Below are 18,321 nucleotides of genomic sequence, written 5' to 3'. Positions count from 1 at the left end.
TGGATCTCTGGGAGTTTGAGGCCAGGCTGGTCTACAAGAGCTCGTTCCAGGACATGCTATAAAAAAAAAATCTACAGCAAAACCTTGTCTTGAAAAAAAAAAGATTTTAGAAAAGGGTTGGAGAGATAGCTCAGAGGTTAAGAGCACTGGCTGCTCTACTAAAGGTCCTGAGTTCAATTCCCAGCAACCACATGGTGGCTCACAATGATCTGTGATGAGGCCTAGTGCCCTGTTCTTGCCTGCAGGCATACATGAAGATATAACACTGTATACAAAATAAACAAATCTTTTTAAAAAATTAAAAATTACATTTCTTTTTTTTTTTTTTGTTTTTTAGCTCTTGTAGACCAGGCTGGTCTCAAACTCACAGAGATTCACCTGCCTCTGCCTCCCGAGTGCTGGGATTAAAGGCGTGCGCCACCACTGCCCGGCTAAAAATTACATTTCTTTATGTATGTGCGTGGTGTGTTTGTGTGTGCACGTGCATGTCACAGTTTGTATGAAGGGTCAGAGGACAACTTGCAAAAGTTGCTTTTCTCATTCCACTGTGTAAGTCCTAGGGATTGAACTCAGGTCAACAGGCTTGCATGCAAGCACCTGTTCCTGTGGAGCCATCTTGAGGTCCCTGTTCACTTTAAAACAGACAAAACATCAATGCCCTCCTTTGAAGAAACAGATTGTAAGTACCTTGTAGGCTTGTTCCAAGGACTAAATTACATACTGTAGGGGAAAAATATGTAGCAGGCAGTGTATTTTGTGCATGCTTCTGTGCCATACAATTTGGTTATTAATATTGACTTGCATAATTAATGGTTGTGAAGAAATAGAAAATCAATACAAGTCAAAAGAGAATTAAGTGGATGAGTATGGAAGAACAGTAATTATGATCAGAAAATGAGATGTTTGGAATTACAGTTTCAACTATAAATTTATACTATTTCAAATATTCTGGAGGGTGGCTAAACTGTTACAAAGGTCAAATTCACTAGAGATGAGGACCCGGAGTTGAGAGAACAGGACACTGGGCAAGCCCTCATCAATACTGATAAAGTATATAATCCGGTGGACTGTACTAGTAAAGACCGCTTTGCGTTTTTGAACAGGGTGCACTCATGATCAGGAACACTCGACTTTAGAGATAAAGAAAGATGCTAACCTCAAAACTTGATTCTGATGTGAGGAACCGGTGAATACACAACTTCTTTTTAAAAGTTATAGTGAAGAAGTATCTTTAGCGTAAGGCCAGATTTCATTATTAAATAACACATACAAAGACCTATGCTCTACAAAGGGGCACTCCAAGAATATAAATTCTCCCGAAACATCCAATTGGATATGACTTTCCTGTGCCACTTCAATATCGTTACCTAAATAGTTGAGGACAGGAGTGAGGTAAGGGGTTTTCTGCCCAGTTCTGGGATGGCACATCCCAAGATTTTTCCTAAGCTCAGCTGGAGCAGCAAGGAAATCAGAAAACGAGGTCATTCTCCGCGTGAACAGGACGCGTCATTCCGCTATTACTTCCATCAACAAGCATTAGCAGAGCTTACTTTACCACAGTGGTAAAGATCCGCGGCCGCTTTCCGAGTCAAGATCAACATCAGCAGGTTGCCCAATGACTGCGACTTTCCAAAGTCGCCTCTACTCTGCAGAGGGGAAACGCCGGAGCTCCTGAGAGCAGCCGGCACGGAGTCTCCCTGGCTCCAGGACCGGAGGCCTGGTGCTCAGACCCGGTGTGCAGCTATTTCACGTGCCCGCTTGGCCGCCGGAGGGGCGGGTCGGGGGCGGGGCCAGGCAGGAGGGCGCGACCGGCCCCGCCTTCGGTGCTCCCATGGCTCCCCGCGCCCCACGGCCAGATGCTGACGTGTCCTTTCCTTCCCACTACACCTCCCGACACCACTGTCTCAGACCTCCCCGGAAGTCCCGCCCCGTAGGTCTCCCGTCACCGCAAATCAGCTCTTTCAGCGCTTCCTGGAGCTCCCCAGCCTTTTTGGAACCAAGGGGCGGGGCTTCACGAACAGCGTGCCTATTGGCTTGAGGTCCGGCGGGTTCTGGACGCTAATTGGCCGGAGGGGGGTGGCGCTCTGGCACGCTTGCGCGGGGAGTAGAACGTGTGGCGGCGGCGGAGATCGCGTCTCCTCTTTTGCTCTCAGTCCCGCTGCTGCTTTAGTGTGCGCCTGGCGCCTCCATCCAGTCCGCCGTCGGTAGCCTGTCGCCTGCCTGCCTGCTCCTCGTCGCGGCAACCTCTCCCCAGCGCCGACACCTATCCTGACACCTCCAGCCCGGCCGGCCGCCCCACTCGCTGCCCTTCCAGCTCCACACATGGCCTCCTCCGCGCAGAGCGGCGGCTCCTCCGGGGGACCCGCGGTCCCCACCGTGCAGCGGGGCATCGTCAAGATGGTGAGAGCGGGGCCCCAGACCCGGACCCCTCTGTCGCCTTGGAGCGGGAGTCAGGCATTGACTCCTTCCCCTTCCGTCAGCCTGCATGGTCTCAGTTCGCCTTTCCTCTGCCCCTTCCTCACTCTCCACCCACTCCGAATCTTCACCTGGCAGAACCCCGCACGAACTCCCCTTGACTTTTGCCTTCTGGTCACCCTGTCATGGGTTCGATCACAGTGATTCTCGTGGTCGCGGCTTTCGGAGCCCCTGGCTGTTTACCAGAAGCAGATCTGTTACTGGTACATTAACGGAGATAGTTTATGGATAGTTCTTCCCATCCCCCTCTTTCGGTCCATTTTGACTTATGCCGATCAGTTCGCTGTTTTCCGAGATTCTGACATCTTTTCTTTCCTGGAACCCCAGGAGTGCTTAGCTGTCATGAAGTTTTTCTGTTTCCACTGACTCTCAGTTACTTACACAAAGTTTTCTCAACTTTCTCTCTGTGTCCAGTTTGTAAGGCCTGAAAGCTCCTGATCTTTGCATACTTTTGCCTTAGGCTGGCAGGGATCTTATGCTAATTAGTATTTCCTCACTTCCTAAGGGTAAGGAGACTTGTTTTAAAGAAGGCCAGTGCCTTGCCTTAAGGGCACATGGCAGTTTGGATTGGAGCCAATAATCAGAGCCCAGGTGTTCAGATTCCCTGTGTAGGACTCTAACCTGTACAGATCCTGCCCACTTGCGTACCTTCACTTTCTTCATTCTGAATTTTGAATTCTATCACCCTCACTCCCACGCTAATTTTGTAGCACAAATCTGTTTTATTTTTTTTTATATGATCTCTCCTTTTTACCCTCCCCCCCACATTGAGCTCTGACTTTTCTTGTTTGTTAACAACAGGTTTTCAGATTGAGTGACTGTACTCTTTTAGATTGGTTTTCATATCATAACTCCAATTTTTCCCTCCAGAGTGGAAGATATTTTTTTCCTCAAAGAGCCAGTTTTTAAACAATCTGTTTGCTGTCCTATTGTCTTTCACAGAGTTAATATTTTCTTTAGGGGGACCTGAAAAGGTGGCTCAGTGGATAAAAGTGCTTGCTGTGCAGTCATGAGGACCTGGGTTCAAATCTTTTAGCATCCACATTCAAGCTGGACATGGCCGTTCCAGTTCCTGTAACCTAAGTGTTATCCAGGGAATAAGGTGAAGAGTGATAGAGGAAGATAGAGATGTTCTCCTATGTTCCAGTAGCCTTATATGGCCTCTACATGAGCGCTCAAGCACATGTTCCCTAACATACACTCAAGTATGTATACAAACATGTGCCACTCTCAGACACAAGTATTTTGCAGCTTATGTGTATAAATTCAATCTCCAGATTCCTAGAATGCTAGTGTCTTCATTTCTTAGATAAATCTCAGCTGACAGCTGAGATTTCTTGGGATATGCAGTATTGCCTTATTGCGTTTTCTATTTATGTACAGACAGTCAGAATTCATTAGATGTAATGAATAGGGAATTTCCAAGGTCCATGTTTTCTCTCTGAAATTTTGACTCTTTAAAGAATTTTCCTGAAGTGCTTCCTCTTTCATTACCCTTTTCATTCACACTGGTCTTCTTTTCATTACAGGAACAGAGTATCGCTTAGCTGTCCCGTGTGGTTTTGGTGGCCTGCAGTGGATTTTTCAGTTTTCTTACTAAGGCTTGACTTTTTCTTAAAGGCGGCCCTTTTGTAGGAGGGGAGTTGTAGGAAGCTGAACCTATTTTTGCTTCCAACAGTGTTGGCAGCCTCCAGGGTATCTGGATTCTCTGAGGTGATTGTGCCCACTCACAGATTATTTCCCCTGTGGGTATTATATTATCACTGGCCACTCACGTCTTCAGCTGGGTTCTCTCTGCATTTCATCTATATCATCTAGTAAGCAGATGTCTAATCTGAGGCTCAGATAGGCTCACTTACCCAGATACCTTTTTTATTAGTAAATAGAGGCAGAGGCGAAACTTGAACCCAGGTCTGCCTGCCACAACACAAGCTAGTATAAACTGTGCTGTGGGGCCTGACTCCAGGACTCTAGGACTCCGGGGTATTACTTTCTAACATGAAGGGTGGGGCTGGTAATGCATGACCACAAATTATAGGACAGTGGAAGCTGACTGTAATTGAGTTGAGAAAAGATTAGGTGCTGTTCCATGACTTGCTGGTTGCTGCTGTTGTGGTTGTGTGACTTCATTTGGTGTGTATGGTTGCTGTGTGCTTAGGAGTATTTGTTGTATGGCATTTAAAATTCAGTGATTTGAGCAGTGTGTACCGGGCATGGGCTGCTGCACGCCCTGACCACACTGCAGAGGGTGGGTGGGTGAGTTTCCAGCAGCAGATTTGTGTCCGGTTTAGAGGCCTTGTCTGGGATGAAAAATCAACCAGTGGCAAATTGCTCTCTGAAGCTCTTCTGCTAAGTGAAGTTTTATTTTCTTGGAGAGTAATAGTTTCCAGTGGTACTAGAAACTGCTTTGTAAGAAGTCTGCAAAGGAGGGTGGAGAGCTCTCTTGCAGGAAAGAGAAAGAAACAGGTATTGATAGAAAACTGAGGTGCTGCTTTCTTCTGCCTTTTGGAAGGGTGCAGAAATTGGAACACTGAGTAGTCGAAGGTGTGTTTTTGAGGGAGCATCAGGTCCTGTGCACTGGGCTCATCTGAGGGTCAGAAATGGTTGATGGTAGAAGTCGTTGTTCAGTGAGGAGTAGTTCTCTCTCTCTCTCCTCACTAGTATTTTTTTTTTTTTTTTTTTTTAAAAAAAACCAGCTGGGCGGTGGTGGCACACGCCTTTAATCCCAGCACTCGGGAGGCAGAGGCAGGCGGATCTCTGTGAGTTCGAGACCAGCCTGGTCTACAAGAGCTAGTTCCAGGACAGGCTCCAAAACCACAGAGAAACCCTGTCTCGAAAAACCAAAAAAAACAAAAACAAAAAAAAAACCAACTGTGATGCCAGTGGCTGTGTGTACTTTCTAGATTGGAGGAAAGATGATTGGTTCTGGAGTATCCTTATGGAGGAAGTGGGCAGTAAGCTGACACAAGCTTTATGGAGCTATCTTGTTATTCAGGTGAGGGAAAAATGAACACAGATTTCCGTGTTTTGAGTTGGGATACTAGCAGTGACGCAGGTGGGCAGAATGCAGCTCGAGTAATTACATGTTTCTGTCATATCCGATCTTATTGTTGAACCCGTGAGAGCTCCCCGCTGAGTCTCTGAATACTGTGCTAGACCTTCCTCCAGCTGTCATAGAACAGACTGCAGATGTTCCATAGGTGAGGTTTGGTCATCCCCTTAGTGGCTACTTAGAAAAGGCTGGCTTCTCTGGCTTTACTGACCTAGTCACCTTTAGCTCTGAAATTTGGTGTTTGCGCAGCTCCTCAGGCAGGTACACAGGACAGCTGTAGAATGAGGCGTGTTCTTCAGTCTTCCGTGCCTGTTGCAAGCAGATGTGGAAGTAGCTTACCTTACTGCACGGTGTGGAAGGCTGGAGGGTTGTGGAGTCCCGCACTCACTCTCTCGGAAGGGGAAAGAACCCTTGGTCAGTCTTCAGAGTGAATGACCTTAGCTTGCTGTTTCCATAGCATTCTCGCTGCCTGTTTGTTGTGAAGTGTAAATTTCCTCCCAGGTAGCTTTGTGGACATTTCTTTGAAGTATAGCCCGTAGAAGATTGTTTCTAAAATTGAGTTCATTATACTTAAATATATTTTAGACTTCTGCACTAAGAAGTGTGTTTCTTTTGAGATTTGAGTGGGGACAGAGACTTTTCTGTTTTTAAGATAGAGTCTCCTGTGACCAGGTTGTCTTCAAACTCCTGTGACCTCAGACTTCCCTGCCTCCTGCCTCCGCCTCAGTGCTGCGATTACCAGCATGCACCACACAGGTGGCTTTTGAGTTGCTTCCTTCTGTATGTGCTTATTTTACGTAGGACAAACCAAAGCAACCCTGTTGCTGAGCTACTTAAGATACCCTTGTTTACCATTCAGAAGTATAGGGTAGCTGGAAAATCTCTTCGAGGAGTCATGTGCACAGAAGTAGAATAAGGATATTTTTCCCTGTAGGTTTGACATTGCTCGTTTCCCAGCAGTTATGCATGCCAGGTTTCAATCAAGATCAGTAAAGGAACACAAAGTTATTCTTGTATCTTGAACACTTTCTGAGATTTTTCAGTGAAAATGAAGCATCTCTCCGGCTCTAGTTATGCTGATAGTAGTGCTGCCACGGAACTAAATAAATAGTAATTATATTCCGCCCTACCCCCCCCCCCCACAGGTCTCATTGTGAAGCACTATGTTGATTGGTCAGGCTGTCCTCAAACTTGTGGCAGTCCTTCTGCCTTTACCTCCTGAGAGCTGGGAATGTGGGCATGTGCCCCTATGCCAGGCTTTGTGATACTTTTTTTTTATTGAACATTTAGTTTTTGTTCAAGCTCTATCTGGGCATTGGGTTTTTATCCTATGGCTCATGGAGGAGTCAGACAGTAGAGAAGGGAATAAGTAAGCTTGTAATGTAGTGTAGTGAATTCACATAACGGACTACAACAGGGTGGTTGGGAGCAAGAGAGAGGCCATTCCTTTAAATAGTGTGTTTAGGAAAGAATTCTCTCAGTTGGCATTTGCACTGAAATGTTGGACATCAAAGAGCCAACCACAAGGGAAGTGTTTCCAGCAGAGAAATGACAAATGTAGAGCTGTGGGGTTTCCACTGATGATTGTTCTCCAGTGTTTTTACAGTAGTTCTTCAGTGTCTTTAAGTTCAGTCTCACACACAAATGCGATGGACTGAACATGAGTTATTACGTAACGTGTGGTTAAGGATGGTAAAGGAGCAGGCAGTAGGGGTAGTAATTGCTCTGGTATTCTGGTGAGATCAGTAGCTGACAGTCTGCTGAATAAATGCATGGAATGAGAGGCTGAGGTTTGTTTCTTGGGACCAAGAGTTAGGCTGTGTTGACGTCCTATGAATTAGTCCACTATTTTCAAATCTTCCTGTGATGGAAACGGATAAAAAATAAATGCTAAAGCAGGCGGAATTGGGGATTAAATAGCGTTCATATTCTAAGTAGGAGTTAAATAGTATCTGTCACTGTTGGTGGTTTTTTTTTGTTTGTTTGTTTGTTTTTTGTTTTTTCAAGGTTTTCTGGAACTAGCTCTTGTAGACTCACAGAGATCCGCCTGCCTCTGCTCCTGAGTGCTGGGATTAAAGGCGTGCGCCACCACCGCCCGGCTTCACTGTTGGTGTTTATGCTTCTATTAGCATTAGTTTTTTTAGGGAGTTGAGTGCTGCCACAAGTTCCTTTCAGTACTATTAACCTGGTAAACTTTAGTTGTGTCAGTGAAGAGTTTAAACTAATGGTCAGGTGGTGTGGGAAACTGGCTGGAGCACATATGAGCTCATTAGGCTGGTTGGCTGCGGGCTTTGGTGACCAGTGGACAGTACTTTTATAATGACTCAATGAAGTTGATTTTTTTTTTTTTTTTTTTTTTTTTTTTGGAAACATGTGACATACCCCAGGTTGAGCTCAAACTTGTGATTCTTCTTCCTCAGCCTCCCGAGCATTGGGATTGCAGGCTTGGGACACTGTGGCCTTCAAGTCTTATAGTGTGGATGTAGTCTTTTAAGTACTACTGGGAATGGATACATACCCACTTTCTGTTGCTACTTCCTCTCTTGGTAGAGTGACATATGCTTTTTGTTTTTATGGCAGAAACTGGTGCTGAATCACAGGTTGTGAGCTTCTAATGCAGATGGAGTGTTGTGGTGTGTCACTTACTTTCAGTGAGACTTAATTTGATAAACTAATATGTTTGTCTCACTTAGCTTTAATGGTTCAAAAATGAACAGTAGTTTCAGTTGGCTTTTATTTTTTTAAATTAGGAAGTCAAGCAACTTGTAGTAAACTTAATGAAATTTTGGTTTCATTTTTAAGTGTTGTGTGTGTGAGAGGGTGGGGGAGAGAACGGACAACAGGGGTGTCAGTTCTGTCCTGCCATGTGGGTCTCAGGGACTGACTCAGGTCGGTAGACTTGGTGACAGGTGCCTTTTCTGAGATGTGCTGAGGTTTGTGATGTGAATGTAAAGGTGACGAGTGACTTAGAGCAGCATTTCCCCTCTCACCGAGCTGATAGTGTAGGAAGTGATCTGCTTTGGGTGGTTCTGTGATGTCAGCCTTGCGTAATAGACAGGTATTTGGAGAATCTGCCTCAGTTAGTGAAATCCAGTTTATTAGTACTGCCCCTGGGAAGCAGAGTGGCAGAGCTCATTGGCCTAGGAGTCAGGAGATCAAAGTTTTGGCCTTCATATATCTGTTTTGGTTCTTCATCTGAATTGATGTAGACATTCTACTTTAGACTCAGCTTACCTCCATTCCACAGTGACTCATCGCCTCTACACATCTAGTCCCATAGCACTGTGTATACCGGAAGCCGGTACATTTCTTTTAGGCACACTGAAACAAAGCTGAGAAATCACAGACCTTATGGCAGGCTTGACTCTGAATTGGTGCTTATCCCTCAGGAAACGTGCTTTCTGTTCCCACTGCTTTTTAATTAAAAACAAACAAAAACACCCCCACCCCTGAGGCAGGGTGTCTCCTGCCACAGTCCTAGCTGACCTGGTACTAGCTTTGTGGACCAAGCTGCCTGCCTCTGCCTTGCAAGTGTCAAGTGCTGGGATTAAAGGTGTGCGCCACCACTGCCTGGCTATCCCACTTTTTTTTTTTTAATTTTTATTTTACAGAAGGTGGATTAGTTGAAATCCAGTTTTCTAGTGTGGCAGATTAAAGAATATGAATTAGGCTGATCAAACAGTAGTGTGGATGGAAATTGGTAGAGTGAGGGAGGCGCTGGCTTCTTCAAGATCAGCAGGTGCGTACGATTGCTCGCTCTGAGTGGACTCTCTCTTTCTGTTCTCCACCTACTTCTGAATGCCCTCGTGTTTCCCGCAGCAGCAGGCCTTGGTTTATAAAGGGAAGGATAAATGGGAAACTTGAACAAATAATTAATGGGAGAAGTCTGCTTTTGTCTAGGTCTTTGAGGAACTCCTTGCCTGGAGGTCAGCTGTTACTTTTCTAGACATTTTTTACATATAGGACTTATCTTTATCTATTTTTCTTATTCTTGGAATTGAGCACAGAGCCGTTGCTGGCCAGGCATGCCTACCTTGAGCTCCATTCCCAGCCACCTTCATCTGTGCATTCTTAGTACTTCCTCTCAGGGTTTCTTTTCAGTCTGCTTGTTTTTGCTGTATTTATTTATTCATTCATGTGTGTGTTTATTTATTCTCACTGTGTTGTCTATTCTGGCCGGAAACTCAATCTTGCCTCAGTTTCAGTAAGTGCCACCTTGCTGGACTTCAGTTTTTGTTTTTAAATAGAAAACCCTTTTTAAATCCTTTCAGGAGAAGATCTCAAGCTAGAAAAAGAATCCCTACTTTTTTTTTTTAAAGCAGGTCATTGTATGGGGACTACCTTGGAGAAGTACTTAATTAGCATCTGGGGAGGCCTGGGAATTTGTGTCTGGAAAAGCCCCTTCTCTATGATCCTGAGAGGTTCAGTTCGTGATTGGCCTGAGACTGGTATTTGGGACCCACTGATTTGCTTAACTTCGAAACTGTCTTATGTAGCTGAAGGGGCAGGACACATGATGGATAAGTGCACTTGTAGGGTTGAGTATGCCAGGATTTTATGAGTGGTTCTCTTCTGGCATTTATTCTGATGGCTTTCAGGACCCTGCATTGCTTTTAATCTATTTAGTATTGGGTTGTCTTCAGGGTCCAATTTCAGTGACTGTCAGATGGTGTTTCTGGGTCATCACTGACAGCTGAGAAGTTATTTTATGTGCCTGATTTAGGCCATATGCTCCTTTTAACACTTATCTGCCACTTTCCCTTGTATTTGCATAGATTCCCAAGATCTTCCTATCACTTGGCACCAATATCCTGGCACATTATTGCTACGGAAGTCTTTAGTATCTTTTACAGATATGACAACTTTGAGTTCCCACGTTCTGTTCTTGGTTTCTGGAAGTTCTCTCTCCTCTCCCCTCCCCTCCCCTCTCCTCCCCTCCCCTCCCTTCTTCTCTCTTCCCCTCCCCTCCCATCCTCTCCCCTCCCCTCCCCTCCCCTCTCCTCTCCTCTTCTCTACTCTCCTCTCCTCTGTCTCTCTCTCTCTCTCTCCCACCCATTCCAGGCTATACTGAGGAAAAGCTCGAGTTTTTGGATCTTCTTGCCTCTACCACTCCTGGTTTATGTAGTGCTGGGGATCAAACTCTGCTGGGACTTCATGCACATACTCTGCCACCACCTAGTCCCAGCTCCCTTCCATTTTTCTTTCTTGTGTTCTGTGTCTCCCCTTTCCTCCCTTAAGTGACGTAGTGGGGAGGTGAACATCAGAGTGGGTGAACATATGGAAGGTGTTAGTTGGGTGGCATGGAAATCATACCCTTCCCTCATATCTTACTCTATGTTTTTCTCCCATCTGGCTGCTTCTGAATTGATTCTCTTTGTTAAAGTTCAGTAATCAAGTAAGCAGAAGAGGTTTTCAAGTTTCCTAAAAGTTAATAACCCTGGGAAGAGGGTTGTGGGAACTCCAGTGTCTGACAGGTCAGTTAGAAGAGAAACTGAGGCAGAAGAAGCTGTCTGAAGTCAGGTGGAACCACTCTCTTAACTTTTGTAAGTCCAAGTATGCATGCCAGGACTGGACTGCAGGGCAACCCAAAGAGTGTCTGCAAAGCCCTGGAGAATTGCTTGTTGCAGAGAGCCCTGCCCACAATTTGGTATCAGAAGTGTTGGTGTGAATACACAAGAAAAAGTTTTTTTCTTCCCCCCTTAGTGTGGAAATTGTGCTAGGCGTGGTATCATCAACAATTGGGAGAGGCTTTGGCCTGTAGAAGAGTGTCAGGTCTCCTAGAGCTTCCTGGGGTAGGTGCTGGGAACCAAACCTGAGTCCTCTGAAAGAACAGGAAGCACATACTATTACTTTATGTGTGTGAATTTTTTTTTATTTATTTTTGATTTTTCAAGACAGGGTTTCTCTGTAGCTTTGGAGCCTGTCCTGGAACTAGCTGTTGTAGTCCAGGCTGACCTAGAACTCACAGAGATTCACTTGCCTTTGCCTCCCGAGTGCTGGGATTAAAGGCGAGACAGGGTTTCTCTGTGTCGCTTTGGTGTCTGTCCTGGAACTCAGCCTAGGCTGGCTTTGAATTCAGAAATCCATCCAGCTGTCTCTGCCTCCCTAGTGCTGGGATTAAAGGTGTGCACCACCTCCACCTGGCTCAGCCAGTGCTCTTAACTGCTAAGCCATCTCTCTAGTCCCATGAAGCATTCTTAACCATCGAGCTACCTTCCTAAAATTAATTTTTAAATTTAACATGCAAAGAAATGTCTCATGGCATTTTCACATAGTTATCCTCCTCCCTACTCCTCTCTGTCCACTTCCCCCACCCTACTGCTCCCTGTTCTTCTCCCAAGTCGTCTCCACTTCTGCTTCATCACAGGTACCCCATCACCTTCTCTCCCCACATCTACCTCCCCTAAGAGGATGGATGCTCTCTCCCTCTAATCCCACGTCCTAGTCTCAGTTCATTCCTCCCTCCCTCCCTCCCTCCCTCCCTCCCTCCCTCCCTCCCTCCCTCCCTCCCTCCCTCCCTCCCTCCCTCCCTTCCTCCCTTCCGCGCGCGCGCGCACAAACACACATACGAGAGAAAATATTCAGTATTTGTCTTTCTGAGTCTGACTTGATTTGCTTAACATAATTTCTAGTTCCATTCACCTCCAGATGTCATGATTTTAGTTTATTTATTTTTTTTTATGGCTGAATAAAACTCCACTGTGTATATAATCCACATTTTCCTTAGCTTTTCATCTGTGGATATATAGGTAAGCTGGCTCCATTTCTTAGAATAGTGCAGCAATAAATGTAAATGTGCCAATGTTTGTGTGGTGTGTTGGCCTAGAGTCATTGGACATGTGTAATCATATCTGGGTCATGAGGTGCTTTGAGGAACCTCTGTTCTGATTTCCATGATGGCTGCACAAGTGTCCCACCAGGCGTGGATAAGGGTAATATACTCACCATCATTTCTTGTTTTTTGTTTTCTTTTTAAAAAAAGGGTTTATTTTATTTTCATTTATGTGATGTGTGTGTCTGTGCATGTGTGTGCTGGTCACCCGGAGGCCAGAAGATGGTGTCAGGTATCCCTGGAATCACTGCAGTGGGTGCTAGAACAAAACCCTTTGCAGGAGTAAGCAAGCACTTAACTACTGAGCCATCTCTCCAGAATTCCCTACTCCTTTTTGAGTCCGGGTGTCGGGATCCTTCTGTTTCCACTGTCCAAGTGCTGGGATTACAGGCTGCTGCCTCCAAACATGGCTGTCAATGAGATGGAATCTTAAGCAGTTTTAGCTTTCATTTCCCTGATGGCTGAGACTATGGGGCACTTTCAAATAATTACTATTTGTATTTCTTCTTTTGAAAAGTGTCTCTGTGTTTATTAGCTCATTCCTTGGTTGATTATCTGTGTGTGTTTTGGAGGTAGGGTCTGATGGGCTGGCCCAGACCCAGGTTGTCTTGAACTCACTTTGTAGCCTCCGTGTCTGGTTTGGTGTTTGCTTTTGTGGTTTTATACATCTTAGACATTAATCCTCAGTCATGCTTAGTTGGCAAGAACCTTCTCCCAGTCTCTGTTTTGTTGGCTATCTTTTTACTCTGGTGATTGTTTTCTTCTGCTGTGGAGAAGAGTTTTAATTTCATGTAGTCTTATCAGTTTTTGGGATTCTTCCCTGTGCTATTGGAGTCTAAAAAGAAAGAACTTGACTGATGAATGTATTATCAGTTACCTAGTAGTTTCAAAGTTTCAGGCCTTAGTCTGAGTGATTTTGGTTTTTTGAGACAGGGTTTCTCTGTGGCTTTGGAACCTGTCCTGGAACTAGCTCTTGTAGACCAGGCTGGTCTCGAACTCACAGAGATCTGCCTGCCTCTGCCTCCCGAGTGCTGGGATTAAAGGTGTGCGCCACCACCGCCCTGCTAGTCTGAGTTATTTTTGTGCAGCATGACAGGCGCAGATCTGGTCTCCTTCTTCTGCACATGGGCATCTAGTTTTCCCTAGCAACATTAATTGAAGAGGTTTTTTTCTTAGTATGTCTTTGACACTGTTGTAGAAAATTAGATGACTGTGACTGTATGGGTGTATTTCGGTGTCCTTGGTCTACATGACTGTCTCTGTGTCAGTACTGCCACTCTGTAGTATAATCTGAGATAGGTGTTACGGTGGCACGTCTAGCCCTGGTGTCAGGATTGCTTTGGCTGTTGGAAGTCTTTTGTGTGTGACTTTTAGGATTGCCTTTTCTAATTCTTTGAAGAACGTAATTGAATTTGGGTAGGGATTGAGTTAGATCTGTAGTTTTCTGTCAGTTAATACAGCTATTTTCATAATGATCTCCTAGTTCAGGATTACGATAGATGTTTCTTTAGTTTAATTTTTGATCTTAAAGTTTTTACCGTGGAGTTCTTTCACTTAGTACTTTTTTGTCTCCTTTGTATCTGGAGACGTTATTTTAGCTGGCAAGGCTTGTCAATGGCAGAGGAGCTGTTTTGCCTCTGACCCCAAGTCCCCAAAAGGCTGTATGAGATTTAGGAGTGGGGCTTATGGAAGCTTCACAAACCCAGCGAAGATACTGGCTTCTGCCTACTTCTGTTTTGGCCTTTGGTCTTCAGCTTGGAAGACTTGTATCCAGACAAATGGTCCTCTCTCTCTCTCTCTCTCTCTCTCTCTCTCTCTCTCTCTGTGTGTGTGTGTGTGTGTGAGAGAGAGAGAGAGAGAGAGAGGTGTGGTATGTGGTGTATGTCACGTGGGGGTGGTATTTTGTGACTTGCTTGACTGGCTGGTCTGGGATTTTTAATCATTCCTCCCTCCTGTGGCTGGCTAGTAGGAATGGCTTGGCCCTGAGGGCAGCCAAGGTCTTCTGCTGTCGTTGAAGGGCAAGCTGGGCCAAATTCTCAGCTGGACAGCCAAATATACAGCCTAGTAAGCAAGAGTCTGAAGAAAAGTGTGGGAAGCAGGACCTTTGGGGGTGGGGAAGGGTGCCGTAATGCCTGTAGTTGAGAAGGAGGGCACAGAGAAAGGCAGCAACTAGGAAGACCCTTGGATATCCTGTATTGGGGGAGAACAGGCCTCTAGAGGTGACCCTGAGGTCCTCATGGCACAAGCCTGTTCTTTGGCACTTCCTCCAGAGACCTGAGGAAGGTTGAGAGGTTGGAGAGGGCTCAGTCCCAGGACCTTAAAGGCATTATTTTCTGAGGTCATGCCCACTATTCCTGAAGCATGTGACCATGCTGCCTATTGAAGCCATTCTCACCCAGCCTTTCCTATCACTGAGGAGCCAGTAGTCTTTGAGCAGCTGCTCATCAGGTGGCCTTTGATGATGCCCTCATCCACGTGTTCTTGGACATGGTACTCTGCCTCTAGGCATTGGTGAAGGTCTGGTCTGGTGCCAAGCCATGAGAAACGCCTCCTGCCAGCGCAATGATGCTGAGTGGGGTTGTCCTTGCCTTTTTTTCTCCCTTTTTGGAAGCTATTGTGAATGTGATTTATTTTTCCTGATTTCTTTTTCAGCAAGTTTGTTATTGGGAGAAAAGCTGAGTTTGTAGCTCAGTTGATATAGTGTTCATTTAACATGTGGGAAGTTGTGGGTTGAGTCCCCAGTACTACATAAATTGGGTGTGATACCATGCCCCCCCAATACCAGCACTTGGGAAATGCAGATAGGAGGACCAGAAATATAAGATCATCCTTGGACACATTTGAGTTTCAGGCAGGCCTGGGATATATGAGATCCTGTCTTAAAACAGATAACACAACAACAAAAGCAGTAAAAATAACACCTATTCCAAACCACTGATGCTGTATGTTGGTTTTTTTTTTCTTATATATATTCAGCTACTTTCTGAAAGTGCCTGTTGAATTGAAGAATTTCTAGTGGTGCCATTAGAGTCTTTTAAGTATGATATCTGGTAATTTTTGTATGTATTATAATATTGAGATAGTAACTTGCCCTATAGATCAGGCAGCCCCAAACTGGTGATCTTCCCTGAGGTTATAGGTGTACACTACCATGCTTGGATTGTTCTTCAGTTTTGGAGGTCAGAGAGACATTACGGGTCTGTGAATCTTAAAATTCCAGTGGTCTCTGACATAGTGGTAATTGGCGGAAATGCGACTTGAGTTCAGACATGCCATCTGCTAAACTGCTTTTAGTAAAGATGAAGCCCACTGAAGCATGGAAATGTACTGTGTGTGCAGATGCTCGGAGCTGGTGGCACAGGTGTGGTGGACAGGCTAAGTAAGGTACAGCAGGTGGCCTTCTCTTCTGGCCTCTTTTGTCCCATGTGCCCCTTATTCCCAGAAAAACCCTTGCCGTAAGTGAAATTGGGATATTTCAGAACACAGTTCCCACTGTCGTCTGAAACATTTACTAGTTCCTTTGTTTTAAGGGGAGCTAAGTAATTCCAATTTATTTGAGGGTCCCCCCCCCCAACTTCCAGGGATGAGAAATATGTTCGATCAGCAGAAATCTATTCTGTGCATAGACTGTACCTGACTTTAGAACCACTTAAGGATGGGGGTCCTTTCCATCCCTGTCTACCCAACACCGCCAGGCTTTGTCCCTATTGTCTCTGTTGTCCTGATCTGAGTGATGAGGGTAAATGACAGCGACCGTCAACTCAGGAGAACAAGTACAGGAGAGTGTGTAGGGACGGAACTCCAGAGAGCAGCGTGAGTGGCGTAGATGGCCTGAGTCCCCACTGATAGCTCTCTATGGCTTGATGGGAGGAGGATTTTGTGGCTAGAGTCCTTTGTGGGAGACAAGTAGTCTAGGCTTGACAGCCAGGGCTCTGTGGGATTTTGGCCAAAGCTTTGGGCTGAGTGGTTTTTCTGTCTCATTTGGTTGCTGCTAACTGGAGAGAAGTAGTTTTGCTTGTAGTGGAAAGAGGAACTTGTGAATTTAAATGTCCTTGGCTTTCTTAGAAGTAAAATGCTAGAGAAGTCATGTCTTAGTTGTGGTTGGTTTTAAAACGTCTTTCCAGAGAAGATGGTGTAGGGACAGACGTCTTGACAGAGGCAAAGGCGGGTAAACTAGTGAGGTACAGGAAGGGACACTCAGGTGAGCCCTCCGGACTCATGTGTGAGATTAAGGATGGCTGGACCTTTGTACTAGAGAAGGAAAGCAAAAGGGACTTCAAAGCTTTCGTTTCCAGTCCTTGAAATACACTCATGTGATATTAGTGAAGTGTTCAACCTCATGAATTCTGTCCCAGGAGGTTCTTTGTCTTGTAGCTTTAATATCTGAAATATTATTTGGGTAACAACCCAAAACATAATCATTGTATCAAGTAAATTTATCTTTTTAGCCATTAGGGGACTGTCCCAGGCCTTAATAAGAAAAATAGGATATGCTATTCCTCTATGTATATTGCATGGTGAGACCAGAACCGATCTGGGTGCTGGGGTCCCACTGGGATCTGCTATTCTGTATGCAGTAATTACTTGTATTAGTGCTCTTGGCAGTTGAGCCCTTTTACAGCCCAGAGGCTGAGGGCTGCTTCTGTTACTTAAGAGCTAAGTTACCTTGTTAAACTCCTCTGGTGAGAGCTGTAGAATCTCCTCAGACCTCCCACGGGTGCTCCTAGGACACAGGTCAGCCTGTGGTTAAGGCCGCCCTGCCCTTGTCGTATTAGTCATAGGCCTTCCAGGCCTGGGTAGAGGAATAAGAATTTTAATTGAATTCTTAGGAGTTCTTTTGAAAAGTGGAATAGCAGCATGTCTGGGGGAAGTCAGGAACAGTTAAATGACGAAGGACTTGTGCTTTTATTCCTTTCTGACACTGCCTAGGACTTTAAGGGTAAGAAAATTCCTGATAATGTGCTAGTTCATCAGTAAAAGACTGGAAAGTCTGTGGTAGGTTGTGATTTGTATTTTATTTTGAGATCTAATATTGACAGTCAGCATTTCAAATAGTGATAGTGCATAATTTGACAGGAAGCAAATCTTCAACTTTTGCTACATATATGCTCACTTCTGAAACACCTTGAAATTATTGGAAAAACTTAAGTTTTTGCAGGTAACATGCAAGTTGAAGTGCCTCTTTCCTCATTGTTCTGTTAACCTTGCACACAAGCAAAAATAAGCATTCAGTGTTCTTTAGAATAATATTCTTGAATTCTTGAATAATATGTTCAGTAATCCTTTATTGCTGTGTGTTTAAAGAAACGTGCATATAACTTTACAAAGACAAACAAGAACAGTAATTGCATGGACTTTTTTGTTTCTTACCATATTCCATTATCTCTGGTCTGGTTCATTTGGCTGTGCATGGTTCAAAGATTCTCTACTCCTTCCTGTCACTTCATGGTTGAGTATTGGACACAGTACATTTTGCTCAGGGACAGGATGAGAGCAGTGCTGTGACGGAGAAATTAAGAGATTCCTGGCATGGCTAACTCAGTAGCTTTTCCCTCTCCTGCCCTGGATTGGGATTTGCTCTTGTCCTTCTCTGGATCTGGGCCCTGGAATTGGGGGAAGTAGGTCATTTAAAGAAAGTGGGCTGGACATAGGCACTCAGCTGAGGACTCCTAGAGTGGCATTTCTTGTTTTTCTGCCCTTCTCACCATATTGCCCCAAAGTTTCTTTGCTCAACAGGAGTACTTTTTTTGTGGATTTGCAAAGATGACCATGGTTTTTGGAGAATTGCTTCCTGCTTGTGAAGTGATAGTACATAATTTGACAGGAAGTAAATCTTGAACATTGCTACATATGTGTGCTCAGTTCTGAAACACCTTGGACATATGTACAGAATATATATGAGGAAAAACCTTGATCCATTATTCAAGATGCACAAAGTAGGCTGAAGCTGTAGTCTAGAAAG

General features: G+C 44.9%; 1 protein-coding gene across 1 annotated transcript in view; it reads left to right on the top strand.

Annotated features, from left to right (window-relative positions):
* The first annotated feature begins 2,105 nt into the window (after positions 1–2,105).
* Positions 2,106–18,321, top strand: part of Snd1 (staphylococcal nuclease and tudor domain containing 1) — a 408,394-nt gene continuing 392,178 nt past the window's right edge. Inside the window, exon 1 of the mRNA XM_057771546.1 lies at positions 2,106–2,400. Coding sequence (XP_057627529.1) covers positions 2,323–2,400 — 78 coding nt within the window. The 5' untranslated portion in view covers positions 2,106–2,322. The remainder of the gene's footprint in view (positions 2,401–18,321) is intronic.

This window comes from Chionomys nivalis, chromosome 1 (genome assembly GCF_950005125.1).
Source record: "Chionomys nivalis chromosome 1, mChiNiv1.1, whole genome shotgun sequence".
Lineage (NCBI taxonomy): Eukaryota > Metazoa > Chordata > Mammalia > Rodentia > Cricetidae > Chionomys > Chionomys nivalis.
This window is presented reverse-complemented; position numbering and strand designations above follow the sequence as displayed.